Genomic DNA, 17,681 nt, shown 5'->3' on the forward strand with positions numbered 1-17,681 from the left:
GTAGTTAAACTGAGAGTCCACCCTCACCCCCCCCCTTCTCTCCTTTTGTTTCTCGTCTTCCGGCGCCTGCTCGGAAAACTCTGGATCTCGTCAGCTTGGCTAAACGACTTGCAGGAGCGAAGCACCGAAGCGAAAATACTCCGTAAGTCTCGGTCCACTTCAGTGCGCGCCAGGCGAAGACGGAATACTTTTGCGTAGGTATGCAGCCGGTGGTCGGTACCCGGTATTCGGTACATACAGTCAAGCGGCAGAATGTGTGGGGTCTCGACACACTAAGACCCTACCTAGAGTTGTGATGTACAGGGTAGGGAGTAAGAGCGGATGTAGTAAGGAGTACAACCTGGCCGGCTTCCCACACCGCCAGCCGAAGGGCCGGTATAACAGGACTCACCTCCGGAGCTGCAGGAGCCTCGAACTGGGCCGTTTACCGTGACAATCCTTCTATACTTGGATTGCGAGTAGAGTGCAAAGATTGTCTGTACTGGTGCGAATCGAGCCAGTCTCTGTGAATCCATAATCATGTACCAAGATGGCACTCAACATTTAATGCCAGTCCGACGTCAACTTGGACCACAAAGTCGAGAAAAAATGGCTTTCAGTGTCGTGATATGATACCCAACCTCCTGGTGAGAAGAATCTGCCAAAGAAGTTTGAAAAGGACGAGGAGTATTCCACACTTGATTCTACTATATGCAATTTAGTATCTATAAGTCCAACGAAGCCATCAACCTCCTTGACTCCTCAGAATAAAACATCTGGGTGATCCAAGTACCATGTCTGATCACCTCCCTCCATTTCTCTAATCGAGAACCCATTCCCAAGATATGCATAACGGTTTCGTGTCCGTCTGACATAGTCAAAATCCTCGCCCCTAAAATCTTCCAGCATATGAAACCAGTGAATGCGGCTGCCAGGATGCAGAGCAGTAACCGGTCCGGTAGCCCTGCCATTTTTGAACCATGACCGACAATTGCCTGACCATGCTGTTCGAGGCATGAACTTTTGAACATGTTCCAAGAACTCTTCTACCGCATCCTTCTTGGGAGATATGGCTTTGATGCCTTGAGTTTGGCATTTTCGAATAATCTTGATCATGAATTTCGCGACATGTTCCGTTATGGTGAGGACACTTCCGTGGCCAATGGGGGCATTCGGACCAAGAAAGACTGGAAGACGGGGTCAGCTACTTAAGACTTCATACACCAGGCATGAACCAAACTTACCAAAGTAGTTAGGCATTTCAGGAATCAAGCATGACATGTAAGCAGCAGGTAACTGCTCTTTCCACAAATCTTGCAAGTTCTTTCCGTCTCGACCGATGACGGGGAAACGTGGGCAGAAAGATACATCAAAGCCGGTGGCACACACAATAACATCGACTTTGAATTCCTCTCCAGTCGATGTCAAAAGGCCTTCGGGGTTGATTTCAATAATGGAATCAGTCACAACCTGGACGTTTGGCTTGCGCAACGATTCGAGATACCCCACCCCTGGCGTGATTCGTCGGCAGCCCACCGGAAAGTCCGGTATCAGGAAGTCAATGAGACGCCTGTCATCGCCCAGCCGCTCTATCATATGTGCAGTCATCAATTCCTTTGCCATGGTGGCTTCAGGGAGATGATTCACCGTCTGAATCGATGGACGTCAGCAGAATGATAGAGACCCAAGTGAAACGTAGGTAGTACTCACCCCTTTGAACTTCGCATTGGTGTACGCTTCGACTGACTTGACAAACTCGTGATAGTAGGCTGGATCCTTTGTAAATTGGTCAATCTGCTGCTGCGAGAATGCCTCTCCTTGTAGCTCGATCTCAGTCAGAACACTCCCTTTCGGCGAGAGACTCATCCTCTCCAGGTGACTCGGTGCGATCCAAGTCGGCGACCGGATGAAGTGGATCAGCTTGCCAACCTCGGGTTGAATAGCTGGTACTATCTGGACACCGGAGGAGCCATTGCCAATAACGGCAACCGTCTTTCCTGTAAAGTCGTACTCTCTAGGCCAGTCTGCGCTGTGGATGAGCTGTCCTTTATACGAGTGGAGGCCCTTAATATCCGGCCATTTCCAGTTACTGGCATTTAATTAGTATACGGAGCCATTCAGTTATAGCCGGAGTCGATCCTTACTTGAGAATACCAGATGCATTCAAGAGAAAGTTGCAATGGTCGTCGATGATCTCTCCGGTCGCCAAATTCTTGACTTTGACATTCCATAAGCCGTCACCTTCGTTCCAATCCGCGCGAACCACCTGGTAGCCCAATTTGATTGAAGTTTGAAGTTGCTCTTCTTCGGTCAAAGTCTTGAGATATTTTTGGATTTCGGGGGCTCCGGCAAAGAAGGCAGACCAGGTGGGGTTAGGTCTCCAGGAGAACTGATAGTTGTGGGAAGGGATATCGCATTTGCAGCCAGGATATCGGTTTTCATACCATGTACCGCCCACTTCAGGGTTCTTCTCATAGACGGTTAATTCAAAATTCTCAAGGTGTTTTCTCATGCTTCGAATCATATTTAAGCCGCTTGCACCGGCACCAATGATGATAATGCGCACGTGGTCGCACGTGCCCAGCGGCTGTTCCAAAATGTCTTCTACAGAAGGAGGTTGTGGAGCAGAACTCCCACTAGCAGTGGTAGGCGATTCAAATTTTAGTTCTGAAATAGCTGAGTGCTTGGGGTGGACCAGGTCGTCGTTAGGAAACTGGACTTTGACAGCAACATCGGGCTGCTGCGACTCGACCTTGTTGGCCATCGGAATCTGTTCAACGGTAAGGGCCATCGTAATTCAAGTTCTCCAGCGTTGTTGAGCTGTTGTTCACCCCGGAGATGCTGTGCAGTAATCTACTAGATTTTTATTGCCGCGAGATATACCTGTGGCAGAAGTACTCCGTATCTCCCTGAATCTTGAGCACCAAGCCTCGGCCGAAGATGATCGCCACGTCCCCAGAGGTTTGATAGTATCATGCCATCCTGTCCAGTAGCCTGACGTTGGGCTACTTGTGTCAGGAGCCTCAACTTGATGTTGGATTGTGCCGATGCTTTCTCGAAATAACCGAGCTGTCTACCGAAATGTACCGAAGCGAATGTGCCGGAGTGAATGTGCCGAAGCCTCTAAAGGTTCCTAGCTCTCAGGTCGTAAGAAAGGGCGCCGAGCATACTTAAGTCTAGTGGAGGTGCTGTTTGGCAAGACCCCAAGACTAGCAACACTCGAACTATGATACCCCAGGAATACTCTGCATACCCTGGGTGTGAGCTATGGGGTGCTCCTGCTTCAGAATTGCCAGGAGAGACTGGGATAGACGCCAGTCAAGGGCTTGGCCCTTCAACAGGTACGAGAACAATCCAAGCCCTTGGCCATGCTGTCGGCGCTCGAGAGCCTAGGAACCAGAAGCTTAGAGCTGACTAATTTTGTACTATTAAAAGGGCCTGAACTCCCACGGTGGGCCTAAAGGTCAAGCACTGGTATGAGATACTGCTCCTCAGACTCCTACTGGTTGCCTTTGAGGCTGGAATATTTCCGGGAGCCACGAACCTACTCTCGTGCTGGCACCCGCGATATGAGTTGCAGAAGCGAAATTCCCTTCTTCTACCTTGTTTGATTTTCCGGGAGCAGGGCTATCCTGAGTATCATCCTGGGCTCTATGTCTCGTTCACCTGCATGTCACTGTTTATCATCTTATTGATCGCAATGGTCATGTTCTTCCACCACAAGAACAAATAGGCCGATGAGAAGGGTATTGAAATTGTAGGGGGGAAATCCTGAATTCCGATATACTCTCTAGATTCGGAGCAAAAGGGTGGTGTAGCGCGGTCTGAACCCTGGATGTTGAGATGACGAAGATCATTTCCCTTGGTGCGGGAGAGGAGGAAGTAATAGTAGGTAGGTAAATCGAAATCCCCTTCTGCATTGACTCAAACAAATATTCTGTACTTGGTGACTTGAACGACCAACCCTAGGCTTCGCTTCACCCCATAAGGGATCCCCAAAGGACGTGCTTGCCTGGTGCAACTCTACCTAGCGAGCACCCACTAGCAGTAGGAATATATGTACTCTTTGTCTCGGTGGCCAACGCCACCTGTTGCATGTCTGTTCCCCATCTGGACACCCGCCATCCTCTGTACTCCGTACTTTGCATGAACCTGACCTCGGCTCAATGTAGGCTCTAGCCATGCTTAAAGAGTGCTTATCTGGTAATCCGCGACCCCAGTCAAGTCAAGCTCCGTTTCTTCCAGGCGGTTCTGAAATCCATTCTTCAGGGTTAACCCGCTGAGCACCTGGCACCTCGCACTTCCGCCTTGCGCCTCCCCTTGCCCCGTTTGTCCCATGAGCGTCGGTGGTCTATTTTCATAATGCTTGACATGACACAACATCGTGATCGTGCACGAATTGTCTGCAAGGCTTGTCATGCCAGAAAGGTCGGTCTGTTCCATCGTGGGGGTTATTTCGAATGAGGCTCTGACATTTCTGAAAAGGTCAAATGTAATCTCGAGGATTCATTAAATGGTGCTTGCTACAACTGCATCAGGTACAGTGAAGTCTGCCAATTGAGAGAAAATGTACGTAGGAAAAGGCACAGGCGCAAGTTATCGACAGCCCTCAATGATCCTTCGTCCCAAGAAGACCAGTCTCCCAACACTGCACATCTTCCCTCCCCGAAAGGGCAACATGACAATGGCACTGTTCCGCCAGTCCACGCGCCCGCTGCATCCGTCATTTCGGAAACAGGCGATCGTTCCGGCTACGTGGGAGATGAATCTGCTTTGGCCTGCGGGCCAGACTCGACCAGCGAGATCCAAGCTCTGGAAACAGACACACCTTGTGGCTTGGATGAGATATCGCAGAACATGCTCCGAGTTAGTGGAGCCTTGTCACTTCCAGGGCACGTCATGACTCAAGCAATGATCGACCTGTATTACACCCACGCTTTCCATCGCATGCCTGTGATTGACAAGGCAGACTTACTCCCCGATGGCACCTCGGCCTTGCTCACCCACGCAATTTGTATGCTGGGCTTGCTTCTGCGACATCCACAGAACACATCGAACCGAATCCTGGCGTATCCGCATTACAGAAATGCTAAGATACTCATCACCCTCAACTATGAGCAGGACAATCGGACAGCCCTGAAAGCCATGTGTCTTCTGACCGCTTGGAGCATGCAGCCACCAAGTGGTGTCTCGCTTGACAGTCCATGGCACTGGAATGGAGTATCACTCAGACTGTCGCTGCAAATGGGCTTACACCGTGAATCGACGTACCGTGGCAGGGCTGATACACGTATCACTCGTCGAATATGGTGGACAGTATACGTGAGTCCGATCCGATCCGTTCCTACTACTCTTCGTCTTTCTTCAGTTAGCTTACGTAGCATCAGGCTATCCTCGTTCTCCAGGCGGCATGCTTTGGTCGGCCATTAGGCATCACTCTGGATGGCTTCGATGTCAACCTACCTCGGCCTGAAGATTTTGAAGAGCCAAATGACCAAGCTCTAGTCTTTATTGAACATTGCAAACTGATTGTGATCATGGCCCAAATTCTGGAGGCTAATGTTAAAAGGCGACGTCAACACTCTTTCGATGTCACGTATATCATGGTGGCACTCCAGGACTGGATCCGACAGGTGCCGGCACAATTACAGCTTTACGAGGGGAACAGAAGGAAGCCATATTACCGACTCGCCTGTGAACTCAATGTCATCTACTGCGTCTGCGTCATTCTGTTCTTCCGCATGTGTGCCAACGCATATCATCAGCCGATTGCCGACCAATGCAGTCTGATTGCTGCATCTCGCATTGCCCGGCTGTACGAAGAGATGGCCTTTAGGGATGACATCAACTTTCTACTACCCATCAACAACTACTTCGCTATGGTTGCTGGAGCGCAATTGATTGCAAGGTTGAAGTCGCTTCCCACCCCTTCCGAGACACTCAACGAGGAGGTAAAGATTATCAGAGTCAATATGCTGGAGAACATGAGCATCAAATGGCCAGCAGCCGGAGCTGTGCTCACTCGCTTGCGATACCTCGAGCAAGCATCTGTCCGAAGCACCAATCATGGGACTTCAGGTCCCAACTTCGACGAGGGTGGCACCGCCGCCCCCCTCAGCAATGAACAGTCCGACAATGTTCTCGCCTCGTTGTTTCCCTTTCCTAATACTACGTCCTCTGAATCGGAGCCATCGCAGACCTACGATCGAACCCCTACCATCACCGCTACAGCAGATTCTTTGCCCATGAATCATACAAATAGTAACGCAATGCAATGGATCTTGGGTGATGATTATCTTGACCTTGGAATGTTTGATATTGTATTCGAAGAGAGTCAGACTTGGGCTGATTTTCATACTTTGGCGGCTTTTTAGAAGCTGGGAACACGATGCTAATCATGAGAGCTAGTCAACGATTTTCGAGTCTATAAGAGCTTCTTGGAGTTAGAAGGTCAATCTCAACAGCTTCTTCTCCCATTCAGCCTTGCTGCTCCAGGAACTTGTTACACAAAAAAGAATTTATGGCATCAGACCTGAACTCTGGCTGTTGTTTGCAGGATATGTAATTTGTAGGTAATTGAGCTCGAGCGAAATCATTGACATCGGAAGCCTTCTGTTCGCAGGCTTTGATGACATCTAACCTTGACCCGCATCCGTTGATACGCGGGCCTGGACTTGAGAGACCAACATCGTCGACATAAATGGAGAGCCAGTCGCAGGATGCCCATCTAATGGATCCAGAAAATCGGCCTCGGATGCGACTGAAACAGCACGCCGAGAAAAGAGCCACCGCTTACTGTATGATGGATGTTGGCTTCCCTCTTTCAGTCTTATCGCAGAGTTTGTCTGCCTTTTAACTTGCTAATTGATGGTTGATGAGCATTGCGATCCTGCTCGCTTGGACTGGCTGGTCCTTCCCCTCAACAAATAGTCTTGGTCAACTCACCATATGAAACATTTACATCGTGGTCAAGATCAACGAGGTGAAGGAATCACCACATTGGGACCTCCAACAGGTGCTCTTCTTTGATAATCTTCTAACATCGGGACTGGTGGTGTGACGCAAGATGATGCAGTTGACTCGGATCTGGAGGGCACAAGAGCAAGAGAACAGAGACCAAGTGCAAGCACCGGGAGCAAGAACGACGAGAGACGACTGACACATCTTCTTGAATGAAAGACAGTGATATCTGCCTTTGAGCTGCTAAAGGTCTCTCGGATTTTCTCAATTCGACTTCCCATTCATGACTGGGGTCAAGACACCCAGTTAATCCGAAATCTATCATAAGTCATGAGATGGCTTGAGCAGCCTGCTGACTGTCATGTATGGCCCACACCAGCTTGCGCAATCTAGAGCTTTGCTTGAATTTTCCCACGAGCTAAGAGGAGTCAGTCTAGAGAATGGAGCGTCAGGGATTCAAAGATGGGGCCATACAACCAAGTTGAGCATTCTTCTGGAGGAATCTTTTGGTAGAAACTCCGTCAAGGAATTTTTCCGCCAGCGCATCGATCGAATCATAGACTGCCAGCATTCTTTCCCTCCTGAGCGGCAGGTTCTGTAATCTTTTCGTCTCCATCATGCTCTTCCCGTCGTTGACTTCCAATTGATCCTCCAGAAACTTGTGGACAGCACTGTGGAAGCCATCATTGGGGAAGATGAAATTGACCAGTCCCCACTCTTGCAGTTCTTCTACCGTGACCCGCCGACCGAACATGAGGAACTCGTTGCTTCGGCGAACACCAATGTGATGACTGAAAAGTGTAGTCGATCCGTTTTCTGGTACCAATCCCAGCGCGTTGAATGGAACCTGGAGCCAAGCTCCCTGGGCCGCGACGATGATATCCGCGACGCCTTCGAACCAGGCGGCACCGCCACCGACAGCGGGACCGTTCAGGGCTAGGACTAGGACTTTTTGATGGTCGACCATGGAACGAAGCATTTCCAACGCTGCTCTCGCCGAAGGGGGTGGTCAGCATTTGTCCCTTAGTACTGAGGTTGTCTGTGCCTTGTGATTGGGCCGGACAGTTCCCTTACCTGGCACCAAACCTGTCAGCGAGGCAACTTTCTTTTCAGCAAGACTTGCAGTCTGGACTGGCTTGCGAGCGGATATCGCTATAGAAGATCGGTTCAGTGCTGGATTGCCTGGAGAGTTGAGCTCAGTTGTTCGAGGTCTGCCTCACCCTTGACGTCAACCCCCGAGGAGAAGAACCGACCCTCGCCGGTGATGACAGTGAACACAGTATCGGGGTGTTGATTGAGCTCTCTCAGAGCGGTAATCACATCCATCATCATGGTGGTAGTGAAGGCATTGAGAGCCTTGGGCCGATTGAGCTGTCAAGAGTCAGGACAAAGCCAAACCTCGTCGGAAGAACGATCATTACTCGAATGGTCCCGATTCGGCCTTGGACTTCAACAACCACATCAGTGTACTTGTAACCCGAGGCCGCCATGGTTGTGGAGATTATAACTGGCACACAGATAACATGCAAAAGCAGTGTGATATTCCGACTTTTGAGGAGAAGTTGGACGGGACCAGTGGTGGCTTCGAAATGGCAGTCAACGCCTGTTCAGTGAGTGTGCATTCTAATTCTCCGTCTTTCTGACCCTCGGTACATTCTGGTATCATTAACGTGTCTGGGGAGAAAGGAGGGGAACCAGTAACCCCCCGTGGGGGGAGAGGGGCTGAATTTCTGTCCCCACTATTAGGGTATTCTGCCCGGATTTCCTACCTCACCAGGGACGGAATTCTGTCACCCCCTGGGTGCATGGATACTGTCCATGATAACCGAAGTCCAGTTAAATCTCGTCAAACAGCCGAGACCCAGTACGGCTCTGCTCCGGCCCCCTGCGGGGCCAGCGGTTTCGCCAGAACGACTTTTGCCGATCGTCTGCCAGTATTGGGAGATCCGTGCACAATTCGTCGCCAGATGTGGAAGCAAACCGCCGAGACTAAGCAAATGTGCCGAGAGACGGTGCCACCATTTCCACCACGAAATCTTTATTCCCACCACCTCAATCGTCCCATGCATCCTTACTCGGTATCGACCTAATCACACTGTCCAGCGATTTTTTTTTTTTTTTTTTTGATTCCACCATACATGTCGAGTAAGCGTACTTGTGACCAATGCTATCGAAGAAAGGTGCGATGTCGACTTCTGCCAAACGCTCCAGACTGTTTAGCTTGTAAGCGACAGGGCACGCCCTGTACGAATGTTCGGGCTCGACCACGTTCCGGACGACGACCAGACACAATCCTTTTCGGTAACAAAGGCTCTTGTCATGTGTTTGAGGTTGATCGCGCTCGACGAAGTGTCAATGGGGGCTTGCCAGGTTCGAGAAGCGCCACTAGTGAAGAAGTCTCTCGAAGGTTTCTAGTTGACTCTGAAATTCCGACCGAGTCCAACACCACCACAATGCGCACCAAGCAGCCCTTGGTGCTATCATTTATGCCCTCGCCCTCGTCGAAGCTGCAAATGCTTCCACTCAAAGAACTCTTCAATGTTCAATTATCGAGCCTGGGGGTTTTCTATCAGATCAATGACATCTTCATGATCGGTCCGAGTTTCGCCCAGGACTTTCACCGCATTCTTCGGAAATGCTCCTCGACTTCGAGGGCTGTGCGAGATGGCTTTCGCGCCATCTTCACAGCGTTGATATGGAGTAGACACAGGGCGGCCAGCTGGAGTGACATTGACATCTCCAGGGGGTCTTTGGCCCTGGAACGACTTAGAAACGCGCAACCATCGACCCTGGAGGAAGCAATTTCAATCGCTGTTCTTGGCCCTACCATTGCAGCATTCGACTGTTTGACCATGTGTTCCGGGGCACTGCTGGTTCTGCGCCACAGTTTGTCACTGATCAAACCATGGTATTCCCAAATGTCGCAAGACGCCGAGCTTGATCCCATTCTGATATCCCCCATCTTGTGGGACACGGTGAACTGCCTGGTCACCGGGGATGTTCCTGTTCTCGAATATCGATTTCGAAATTTGTATCTGGTGGACCGAGTGGCTGGCATGTGCACAACCTTGATGCCCATGCTCTACCAGCTCTGCCTTCTTGGTCACAAGATCAGGGACTCGACTGTGGAAGATCACTTTCAATCTCTGCGAACCTTGCAACGAAGACTGACGCTGTGGTCACCGGTGCTCCAACAAGAGTCACCGGGAAGGTTGACGGGCGACGATATTTCGGCCATGGTCTCCCAAGCACTCATGTATCGCTCCGCGAGCCTCCTCGTCATCCACAGGCTTTCAAATCCTCTGGGGACTGCTGATGCTACCGGAAAAGAGCTCGCTGACGGAATCATTGGGCTCCTTCAAAACTATCTGACTCAAAGAGGTCCAGAGTCAAAGCTGCAGCACGTCAATTTTCCCGTCTTCCTCGCCATGCTTGAAACCACCGAGGTGCCCAAAGCTATCTTCAAGGTACTGACAGTGCTCAGCGTCACATCAATTACTGAACTGAAGCTAAAGTCTGTCATCGATCGTGTTTGGGAGCAAAGGACCAAGGGATATTCGGGCATGTTGTATGATTTATTACGCAGTGGTACAGATTTTGTTGTTGTCCCATGATGTTCAATCTAGTTTACTAGCAGATGAGCCTGGTACAAACGCCAGAACTTGTCTTCTGCGTCGCATCTCCTGCTTGATTGCAGTTGTGACATGCCTTCATGACTTGGGATGTCGAAAAGACCATGAACCGAAACTGTCATGCTGGACACCCTTCTAGAGGTTCGTTCAGAGCGCCGCTTTTGTTCACGACTCATCCAGGCAGTGACATGTATAATTTCGAAAGGCGATTATGGGTGTTGCAAGCAAATGACCCTCTCCTTTCAGACAGAGCCCAATCTCGTAGTCCGAAAATGCATCCCCCTTGGAACTTGTCGGATCTCTCACTGGTTCTTCGCCTTGCCATTGACATATCGCATGCCCCTCGTTATATTCCCATACTTGGCCCAAAACATGTCCGAAAAGTAGCCACCGCGCCCAGTCCACGGAGCCACCGCCGCGGTTTTGGGCAAGCTTTTCGCCCCGACCGCCACGTAAGTCGAATTGAGGTTGAAGGCAGGAGAAGCGGTCAACGAGTCAGAGTTCGGCAAGTAGGGTTTCGCTTCCACGTAGCCCTTGCGTGACATTGACTGCAGCAGTCGACAGACAAAGTGTGCTGTGGCGTCGGCCCCCAATGTCCAAGACGCATCCGTGTAACCGATAACGAATGCGGCATTGGGGATGTCCTGAAGCATGACACCATTCCAGAGAAATTTGGTGTTGAGGGCGACTTGTTCCCCGTCGACTTCAAACTGGACGCCACCCCCCACACACAGCTTGAGGCCGGTGGCCGTGACGATGATGTCCGCCGGCAATTTCTTGCCCGAGGTCAGCTGGATGCCATCCGAGACAACTTCATGAATGACTCCCGTCTCGACCACTGCCTTTCCGGACCGGAGAGCGCTGTAGAAGTCTCCATCAGGGCAGACGCAGAGCCTTTGCTCCCAAGGAAGATAGCGTGGTTTGAAGTGCGGTTCGTAGGAGATGGTGAGAGGAAGCAAAGGTGTCACACTCTTCTCGATCAGTTGCTTGGCTCGATTGGGAAACCGTCGACAGTAGCCAACAAACAGTCGTGAGAAGATGATCCAGGAGAGTCGCTTCAGCTTGTAGTAGACAGAAGTTGGGAGGAGATAGCTCAGCTTCGACCGGCTCTGGTCCCGATTAGGCATCGGGAGGATATAGCTCGGACTTCTCTGCAACATGGTGGTGAGCTTTGCTTTCTTGGCCAGCTGAGGCAGGAGGGTGACGGCTGTCGCACCGCTTCCAATGATGACGATCTGTTTGTCCGCGTAATCCAAGTGCTCCGGCCAGAATTGCGGGTGGACGGTCTCACCCTGGAATCTGCCAATGCCTGGGATATCTGTCTCAAGAGGCGTGTGATAATTATAGTAGCCGGTGCCAAAGACCAGGAACCTGGCGGTGTAGTAGGCAGCTTCACCGTCCACGTTGACTGTCAAGGACCAGGCGTGGTGTTTTGACGACCAGGCGGCCTGGTCCAGAGAATGCTTGTAGCGGATGTGCTGATCGATCCCAAACTTTGCCGCCGCGTCTTTCATGTACGCCATGATCGACTCTCCACTGGCGATGGGATTCTCTTGTCGCCAGGGATACCATGGAAACCCAAACGTGAACAGATCTGAGTCGGACCGGATGCCGGGATACCGAAAAAGGTCCCAGGTGCCACCCAAACTCTGGCGGGCTTCGAGAATGGTGTATGTGCATCCTGGAATCTGGGTCTGCAGTCGATATGCCATGTTTATACCAGAGATACCAGCTCCGATGATGATGACATCAAAGCTGCCCCCGTTGGCAGACATACGAGAGTCACCCATGGTAAGACTTTGGGTTTGTGGTCGCGTCTCACTTTTCTTCAAGGTCAGACTCCCTCCGACGTTCGTCTTACGCAGTCGATGGGAGCGAGGTCTTCGTCCATGTTTATGGGTTTTGCAGGCGATGACACAGCCCAGCACTACGTCCTTGATAGCCGAGGATTCGGACCTTCACGCAACAGACCCCCGGCCGAGAACCTGTTAGTCGAAAGCTTGATGGTGGTGCTGTTTACGAAAATCTTCCGGCCATGTGAACGTACTCGTAGTGGCGAGACATGGCGACTCGTGCGTTTGTCAACACAGATAGTCGAAACAGAACGGGGCCGAGCTACCCAAAACAGGAAGCAAACCTCCGCGACATGCCGAAAAGGGGCTTGACAAGTCTTTTTGGTGGAGACACGGGCGATCATCTACCCACCCCCGCGGCATACGCCTTTCGCGTTCTTTTCGTCAAGAGCGCACGAACCTAGGTAGCAAGTAGATGTATGTATATGGACAGTAACATATGTATTGGGCGCAGCTTCCCAGCATCCGAGCACTGCCAGCTAGGCGATTATTTGGCTGGTCAACACGCGTGCAAAATGTCGAGCCTTATCGATAAGCTACGCATCCAGAAAGTCCTGGACCACTCGGAGAGTCTAATCAATCGCCTGCCAGGACTCCTTCAAAGGGTGCTTCGATCACCTGTGGCGCAGAAAGGCTTTATCGCTTGGATAGTCTGGCGCGTTCTCAAAAGTGCCAGCAACAAGTATTCGCAGCTCAAAGTCAATAACTTCACTCTGCAAAAGCCTTGGGACCCAACACGGGAGTTGGTAGTTCTAACGGGGGGAAGCAGTGGTATCGGCTACTGCATAGCTCAAGATCTGGTGGCGATAGGACTGCGGGTGGTGATTCTCGATATCCAGGAGCCATTGAGAGGACTGCGTCTGTGACCCCCTTCTGCAACATGTTTTTTTTTAGCCATACACGCTTGTCAGCAGGCCAGAAAGCTGACCATCTTCTCCAGCGACAAATGCCTACTTCTACCGGGTCGATCTCACCTCAAGCGCAGATGTCAAGAAGGCCGCAGGACTGATCCGGAAAGACCACGGCCAACCAACGATCCTTGTAAATAACGCCGGCGTGGGTCACGGCGGAAGCCTTCTCGAAGAGCCAGAGGAAAACATCATCCAGACCTTTGAGGTTAACACCATATCCCATTTCTGGACTGTGAAAGAATTCCTCCCCAACATGATTCTGGAAAACCATGGGCACGTTGTGACGGTGGCCAGCATGGCGAGCTTTGCCGCCATGGCAGGAGCCGTGGACTACTGCTGCAGCAAAGCAGCAGCATTGGCTTTTCATGAAGGATTGGCACAAGAGATTCGGCATTACTACAAAGCACCGCGGGTGCGTACGAGGTATGTCATCTCGCCCTGCCAACAAGTCCTGTCAAGCCGCCTGGGACAGACATTAGTCGATGTTGAAACCCCCCTTGACGGCCACCCTCTGACGAGACCTGCAGCATCATCCACTCCTTCTGGGTCCAGACTCCAATGGTACAGGAACTTGTCAATAAAGGCGCGCTGGTCGGTAAAAAGATCCTCAAGCCAGAGCATGTCTCGCGAGCTGTTGTCAAACAGATCCGCTCGCAGTGTAGTGGCCAGGTGGTGGTTCCATCTACCCTCTCCAGAGCCTCTGCGCTTCGATCATATCCAGCATGGCTACAGGAATTCTTCAGAGACAGAACTTCCAAGGAATTTGTTGCGTTTGGCAGCAATCCTGACTTTGTTTCTCTCCGAGAGTCGGTTTCCAACAGCCACTAACGAGGTTTTGGTGTCTCAGCCAATGGCTCTAGGCTAGCTTGTCATGCTGGGCAGTGGTAATACAGACCGGAAGGTAGGGGACATCTTCAGTCTAGTATCTATGATCGAAGGTGAAGCTGAAGGCATTTTCGTTGTTGAAGGAGACTAGTACAACAGTTTCCACATGATGCTCCTGATAATTTCTCATTCTCCGACAAAGCGTTTGAACTCATTTGAGTGGGAATATTTTCCAAGCTCTAGGTAACATTCAGTCTCGCCCCTCGGACTCCGAGAGGCCGAGGGGTGGAGGATGAAGACGAAGAAGTAGTGGTGAATGTCAATTCGCCCACTTGAATTTCTACCTATCTTTGATCGTTAGGGATGATATGCAATTTACACCGAGTATTGCCTCGTCGTCACGACCCCTACCAACAATGTTCCGCCAGCCCTGTACCTCTTGTCTTTTGATCAACTCCTCACCTTCCTCCCCAAGACATTCGTCATAATCACTGCACGTTGGCAGCGATATGGTCATTCATGTATGTGTCGATGCTGCCGAGAAACATGGAGCACACTATTGCTAGTCCACCAAATGCAATCGACACATAATAGACCCACTTATAGCTTTCCGAATATGCCAACTGTCCCGCGGTAACCACGAGCTCAAAGGCTGTGTCGTTGTTCCCAATGCTGGGTAGGAGCCGAAGGTCTTCTATCAGAGAGTTGGAAGTTGCGGTAATGGCACTCAGAATCTCATTGGGGTCCTGAACCCCAAGTGTGACCGTCATGACCCCCGCAATCTTCTCGACAACCTGAGTACCGAAATGATTGACGAACACGTTGTAGTAGATTGCGTATCCGATGCAACCGCCGACAACGCGGATGGACAATGTCAGCGCAGTGACGGTGGCGATCACATCATCAGGACAGATAATGGTCGTGATGATGGAGGCTGGGACCACGATTCCGCCAATTCCAAGACCGGCCACGACGAGAATCCCGTATATTTGGTGGATATTGTGTAGATTGGCGGTTGCAAGAGCCCCACAGCCAGCAGTCATCAGAATGCTCGATCCGAGAAGCAGAGAGCGAATTCGGCCATTGAGAACCGAGAGGAGAACAAGAACAACTACACAGCCGGCCAGAATTGCGAAACCGATGGGAAGGGTTCGTAAGCCAACACCTAGTATATGGCACGGTAACGTTAGCTTATAGGTCCGAACCTCTTCACACCAAAGGCAAATGGGGTCATCTCACCAACAGGATCGTGACCATACACATTGAACGCCTGTGTGGGCCAAAACATAAGAATTGAAAAGAAGTTGGACCCGGATATCGCTGTAATAATAAGCGTCAATGTAAGCAGCCTCGTCTCCTGCTTCATCCTGGACGGAAACATTGGAAACTTCGCAAACTTGACTTCCCAGATAGGGAATGCGACGAAGAGGAGTAGAAACCCGAGAATCATTGGCAGCAGGACATGTACTGATGTCCATTCGTACTGGTATCCGCCCCAGACAAGACCGGCGAGGAAGACAATCGTGCCGGATATGCTGAGGAAACCGCCAACAATGTCGACCTCGCTGATGATCTGTCGTTTTGTCAAGCCTCGCGGGTTCGGCCGAGGAGCTGGGAAGTAAAAGAAGAGGACTCCAATGAAGCCGATCAAGGCCCAAACACCGGACAGTAAGCAGCAATACTTCCAAGATGCATAGCCCGCGATGAGCTCAGCGTATAACGCCGAAGGGCAAAATGGGATAATCGTCATGATCAGGCCAGCAACGTACTTGCCACGTTGTCGAGTAGGAGCAAGCTCCGATGTTCCCGCCAGGCAAGTCAACTCGCAGATACCGGCGCCGGCACCTGAAAGCGCCATTCCAGCTTGAAAGATCAGTACCGTCAACGAAACAGACAGAAGGAGCAGTCTTTACCAATGAATTGGTCCATATTGTTGGCCGTGCCGCACACCACCATGGCAACGACCAGGAAAGCTGCTCCCACTAGGGCAACGTATCTGCGACCAAACAAGTCGGACAACGAGCCAACAAATGGGCACACTGCCGCCAGCGTGAGGAGGTTGGCCAATATAAACCAGACCCATCGATCAATGCCACCAATGTCCCGATAGATCAAGGGCGGAATGCCGCCAAGCAAATACGCTGGAATCTGGGAGCCCGTCCATAGGAAGGCCATGGCGACCAAGCTCGCGATTCTCTTGTAGTTCCACTTCGCAGGACGATCAGCCTTGGAGTGGAGACGAGCTGACAGTTTATGCTCACCACAATCTTGACGTCGTCCTCTGTGTTCTCGATTGGCACTACTACTCCAGCACCATCTTTGTCGTTGTCATGGGGTGGCGTGGCACTCATATCTGAGTCATGTGAGTCATGGGTTTGTTCTACGTGAGTGGAAAGATTCTTCGGCACGCCCGCTTCAGCAGGTGCCTGGGTCTGAAGGATTCTCTTCTCACTCATCACGAAAAGTCGAGGATCGAGCTTGATGAAGCTGACGTAACAAAGAACGATGGAAGGTAGTTTTGCGTTATCGACTCGAGTAGCACTAGGATGCATGGGAGGATGGTGTCAGGGCAAGGGATGGTACAGGCGTTCTTATATTTTCGGCTGCCTGTTCTCAATCAACACAGTCCTATCCCATGTCGAGCGAGTAGACCGAGGAGCAGCGGTTATCTCCTGGATACCCCGGGGCCCAAGAGCTTCCGAGGCGAACATCAAAGTGGATTGAGCTTGAGCTCGAGATACTTCTGATCCCTGCTGATAGGCATAAGGACAGAAGATCATTGTGTCGAGCCCTGCAAAAGCGGTTGCGATATCCATACCATCGCATCGTCTACAGAGAGGAATGCGGAGGGTATGTCTCGGCTCCACGGAGAGCCGGGGCTCCTAGTGGGGTGCCCCAGATTCTTACCCCCTGGCAAAGGGGGCTGGGGTAAGTAACCTGTTTTGGGGGATACAGTTACGACAGCCCGGCCGAGCAATGCTGCCGTGTTGAGACACTCGCATGGCAACGAGTCAGTGGCAGGGCCTCAACGCAGACGGATTGGCTCATGATTGCCGCTCTGATGCCTGGTCAACCCCTGCACACGAACATTCGAGTACTCATCACAAGACTTCTGTTGAGCCTGTCTCATACTACGCATCTAGCATCCCATCAACTCTGTCTTCTATTCCTTGAAGCCGCGGATAAGTCTCTCGGAAGGTTGCTTCCAGAGTAGGACTAGGTCGGAATTCCTTTAGGTATATCGGCAAAATGGAGCGAATTGGATCATTTCACCAAACAAAGAGAGGCGTGACGATCTTTTGCTCGTACCGCAAATTCTTGTCCAACACCTTGGTCGGGTGACAGTCAGTTACGATCGGGAGAGGCCCTCAGTGTTGCCTTTCCATATACTTTACGAACCTGTAATCAGTCATCGGGGGTCAAAGGTTTGAATTTTTGCGAAGGGAAAGTTGTGGATTCCAGCTTCCTTCTCCATGTCCTTTTGTAGCATGCATCGTCTTCAGTACATTCGAGGCCATCTT

At 51.1% G+C, this 17,681-nt stretch overlaps 7 protein-coding genes across 7 annotated transcripts; 3 read left to right on the forward strand and 4 right to left on the reverse strand.

Annotated features, from left to right (window-relative positions):
- Positions 1 to 741: 741 nt before the first annotated feature.
- Positions 742 to 2,770, reverse strand: AYO21_11331 (hypothetical protein; the record flags this gene model as incomplete). The annotated part of the gene is made up of 4 exons (XM_022661227.1): positions 742 to 1,166; positions 1,224 to 1,629; positions 1,690 to 2,068; positions 2,124 to 2,770. The coding sequence occupies 4 exons, from the start codon at positions 2,768 to 2,770 to the stop codon at positions 742 to 744; spliced, it is 1,857 nt and encodes a 618-aa protein (XP_022506461.1).
- Positions 2,771 to 4,341: 1,571 nt separating this feature from the next.
- On the forward strand, positions 4,342 to 6,353 carry AYO21_11332 (hypothetical protein; the record flags this gene model as incomplete). Its single annotated transcript, XM_022661228.1, has 4 exons — positions 4,342 to 4,407; positions 4,465 to 4,517; positions 4,569 to 5,301; positions 5,367 to 6,353. The coding sequence occupies 4 exons, from the start codon at positions 4,342 to 4,344 to the stop codon at positions 6,351 to 6,353; spliced, it is 1,839 nt and encodes a 612-aa protein (XP_022506462.1).
- Positions 6,354 to 7,328: 975 nt separating this feature from the next.
- Positions 7,329 to 8,429, reverse strand: AYO21_11333 (hypothetical protein; the record flags this gene model as incomplete). Its single annotated transcript, XM_022661229.1, has 5 exons — positions 7,329 to 7,357; positions 7,414 to 7,887; positions 8,014 to 8,091; positions 8,160 to 8,310; positions 8,361 to 8,429. 5 exons carry the CDS (start codon positions 8,427 to 8,429, stop codon positions 7,329 to 7,331), a joined length of 801 nt encoding a protein of 266 aa, XP_022506463.1.
- Positions 8,430 to 9,392: 963 nt separating this feature from the next.
- AYO21_11334 (hypothetical protein) lies at positions 9,393 to 10,553 on the forward strand (the record flags this gene model as incomplete). The annotated part of the gene is made up of 1 exon (XM_022661230.1): positions 9,393 to 10,553. One exon carries the CDS (start codon positions 9,393 to 9,395, stop codon positions 10,551 to 10,553), a length of 1,161 nt encoding a protein of 386 aa, XP_022506464.1.
- A 320-nt stretch (positions 10,554 to 10,873) lies between these two features.
- Positions 10,874 to 12,361, reverse strand: AYO21_11335 (hypothetical protein; the record flags this gene model as incomplete). Its single annotated transcript, XM_022661231.1, has 1 exon — positions 10,874 to 12,361. One exon carries the CDS (start codon positions 12,359 to 12,361, stop codon positions 10,874 to 10,876), a length of 1,488 nt encoding a protein of 495 aa, XP_022506465.1.
- A 578-nt stretch (positions 12,362 to 12,939) lies between these two features.
- Positions 12,940 to 14,163, forward strand: AYO21_11336 (hypothetical protein; the record flags this gene model as incomplete). The annotated part of the gene is made up of 3 exons (XM_022661232.1): positions 12,940 to 13,282; positions 13,365 to 13,758; positions 13,863 to 14,163. The coding sequence occupies 3 exons, from the start codon at positions 12,940 to 12,942 to the stop codon at positions 14,161 to 14,163; spliced, it is 1,038 nt and encodes a 345-aa protein (XP_022506466.1).
- A 485-nt stretch (positions 14,164 to 14,648) lies between these two features.
- AYO21_11337 (hypothetical protein) lies at positions 14,649 to 16,712 on the reverse strand (the record flags this gene model as incomplete). Its single annotated transcript, XM_022661233.1, has 4 exons — positions 14,649 to 15,325; positions 15,400 to 16,005; positions 16,074 to 16,368; positions 16,422 to 16,712. The coding sequence occupies 4 exons, from the start codon at positions 16,710 to 16,712 to the stop codon at positions 14,649 to 14,651; spliced, it is 1,869 nt and encodes a 622-aa protein (XP_022506467.1).
- Positions 16,713 to 17,681: the final 969 nt, after the last annotated feature.

This window comes from Fonsecaea monophora (assembly GCF_001642475.1).
Source record: "Fonsecaea monophora strain CBS 269.37 chromosome Unknown Scaff154, whole genome shotgun sequence".
Taxonomy (NCBI): Eukaryota; Fungi; Ascomycota; class Eurotiomycetes; order Chaetothyriales; family Herpotrichiellaceae; genus Fonsecaea; species Fonsecaea monophora.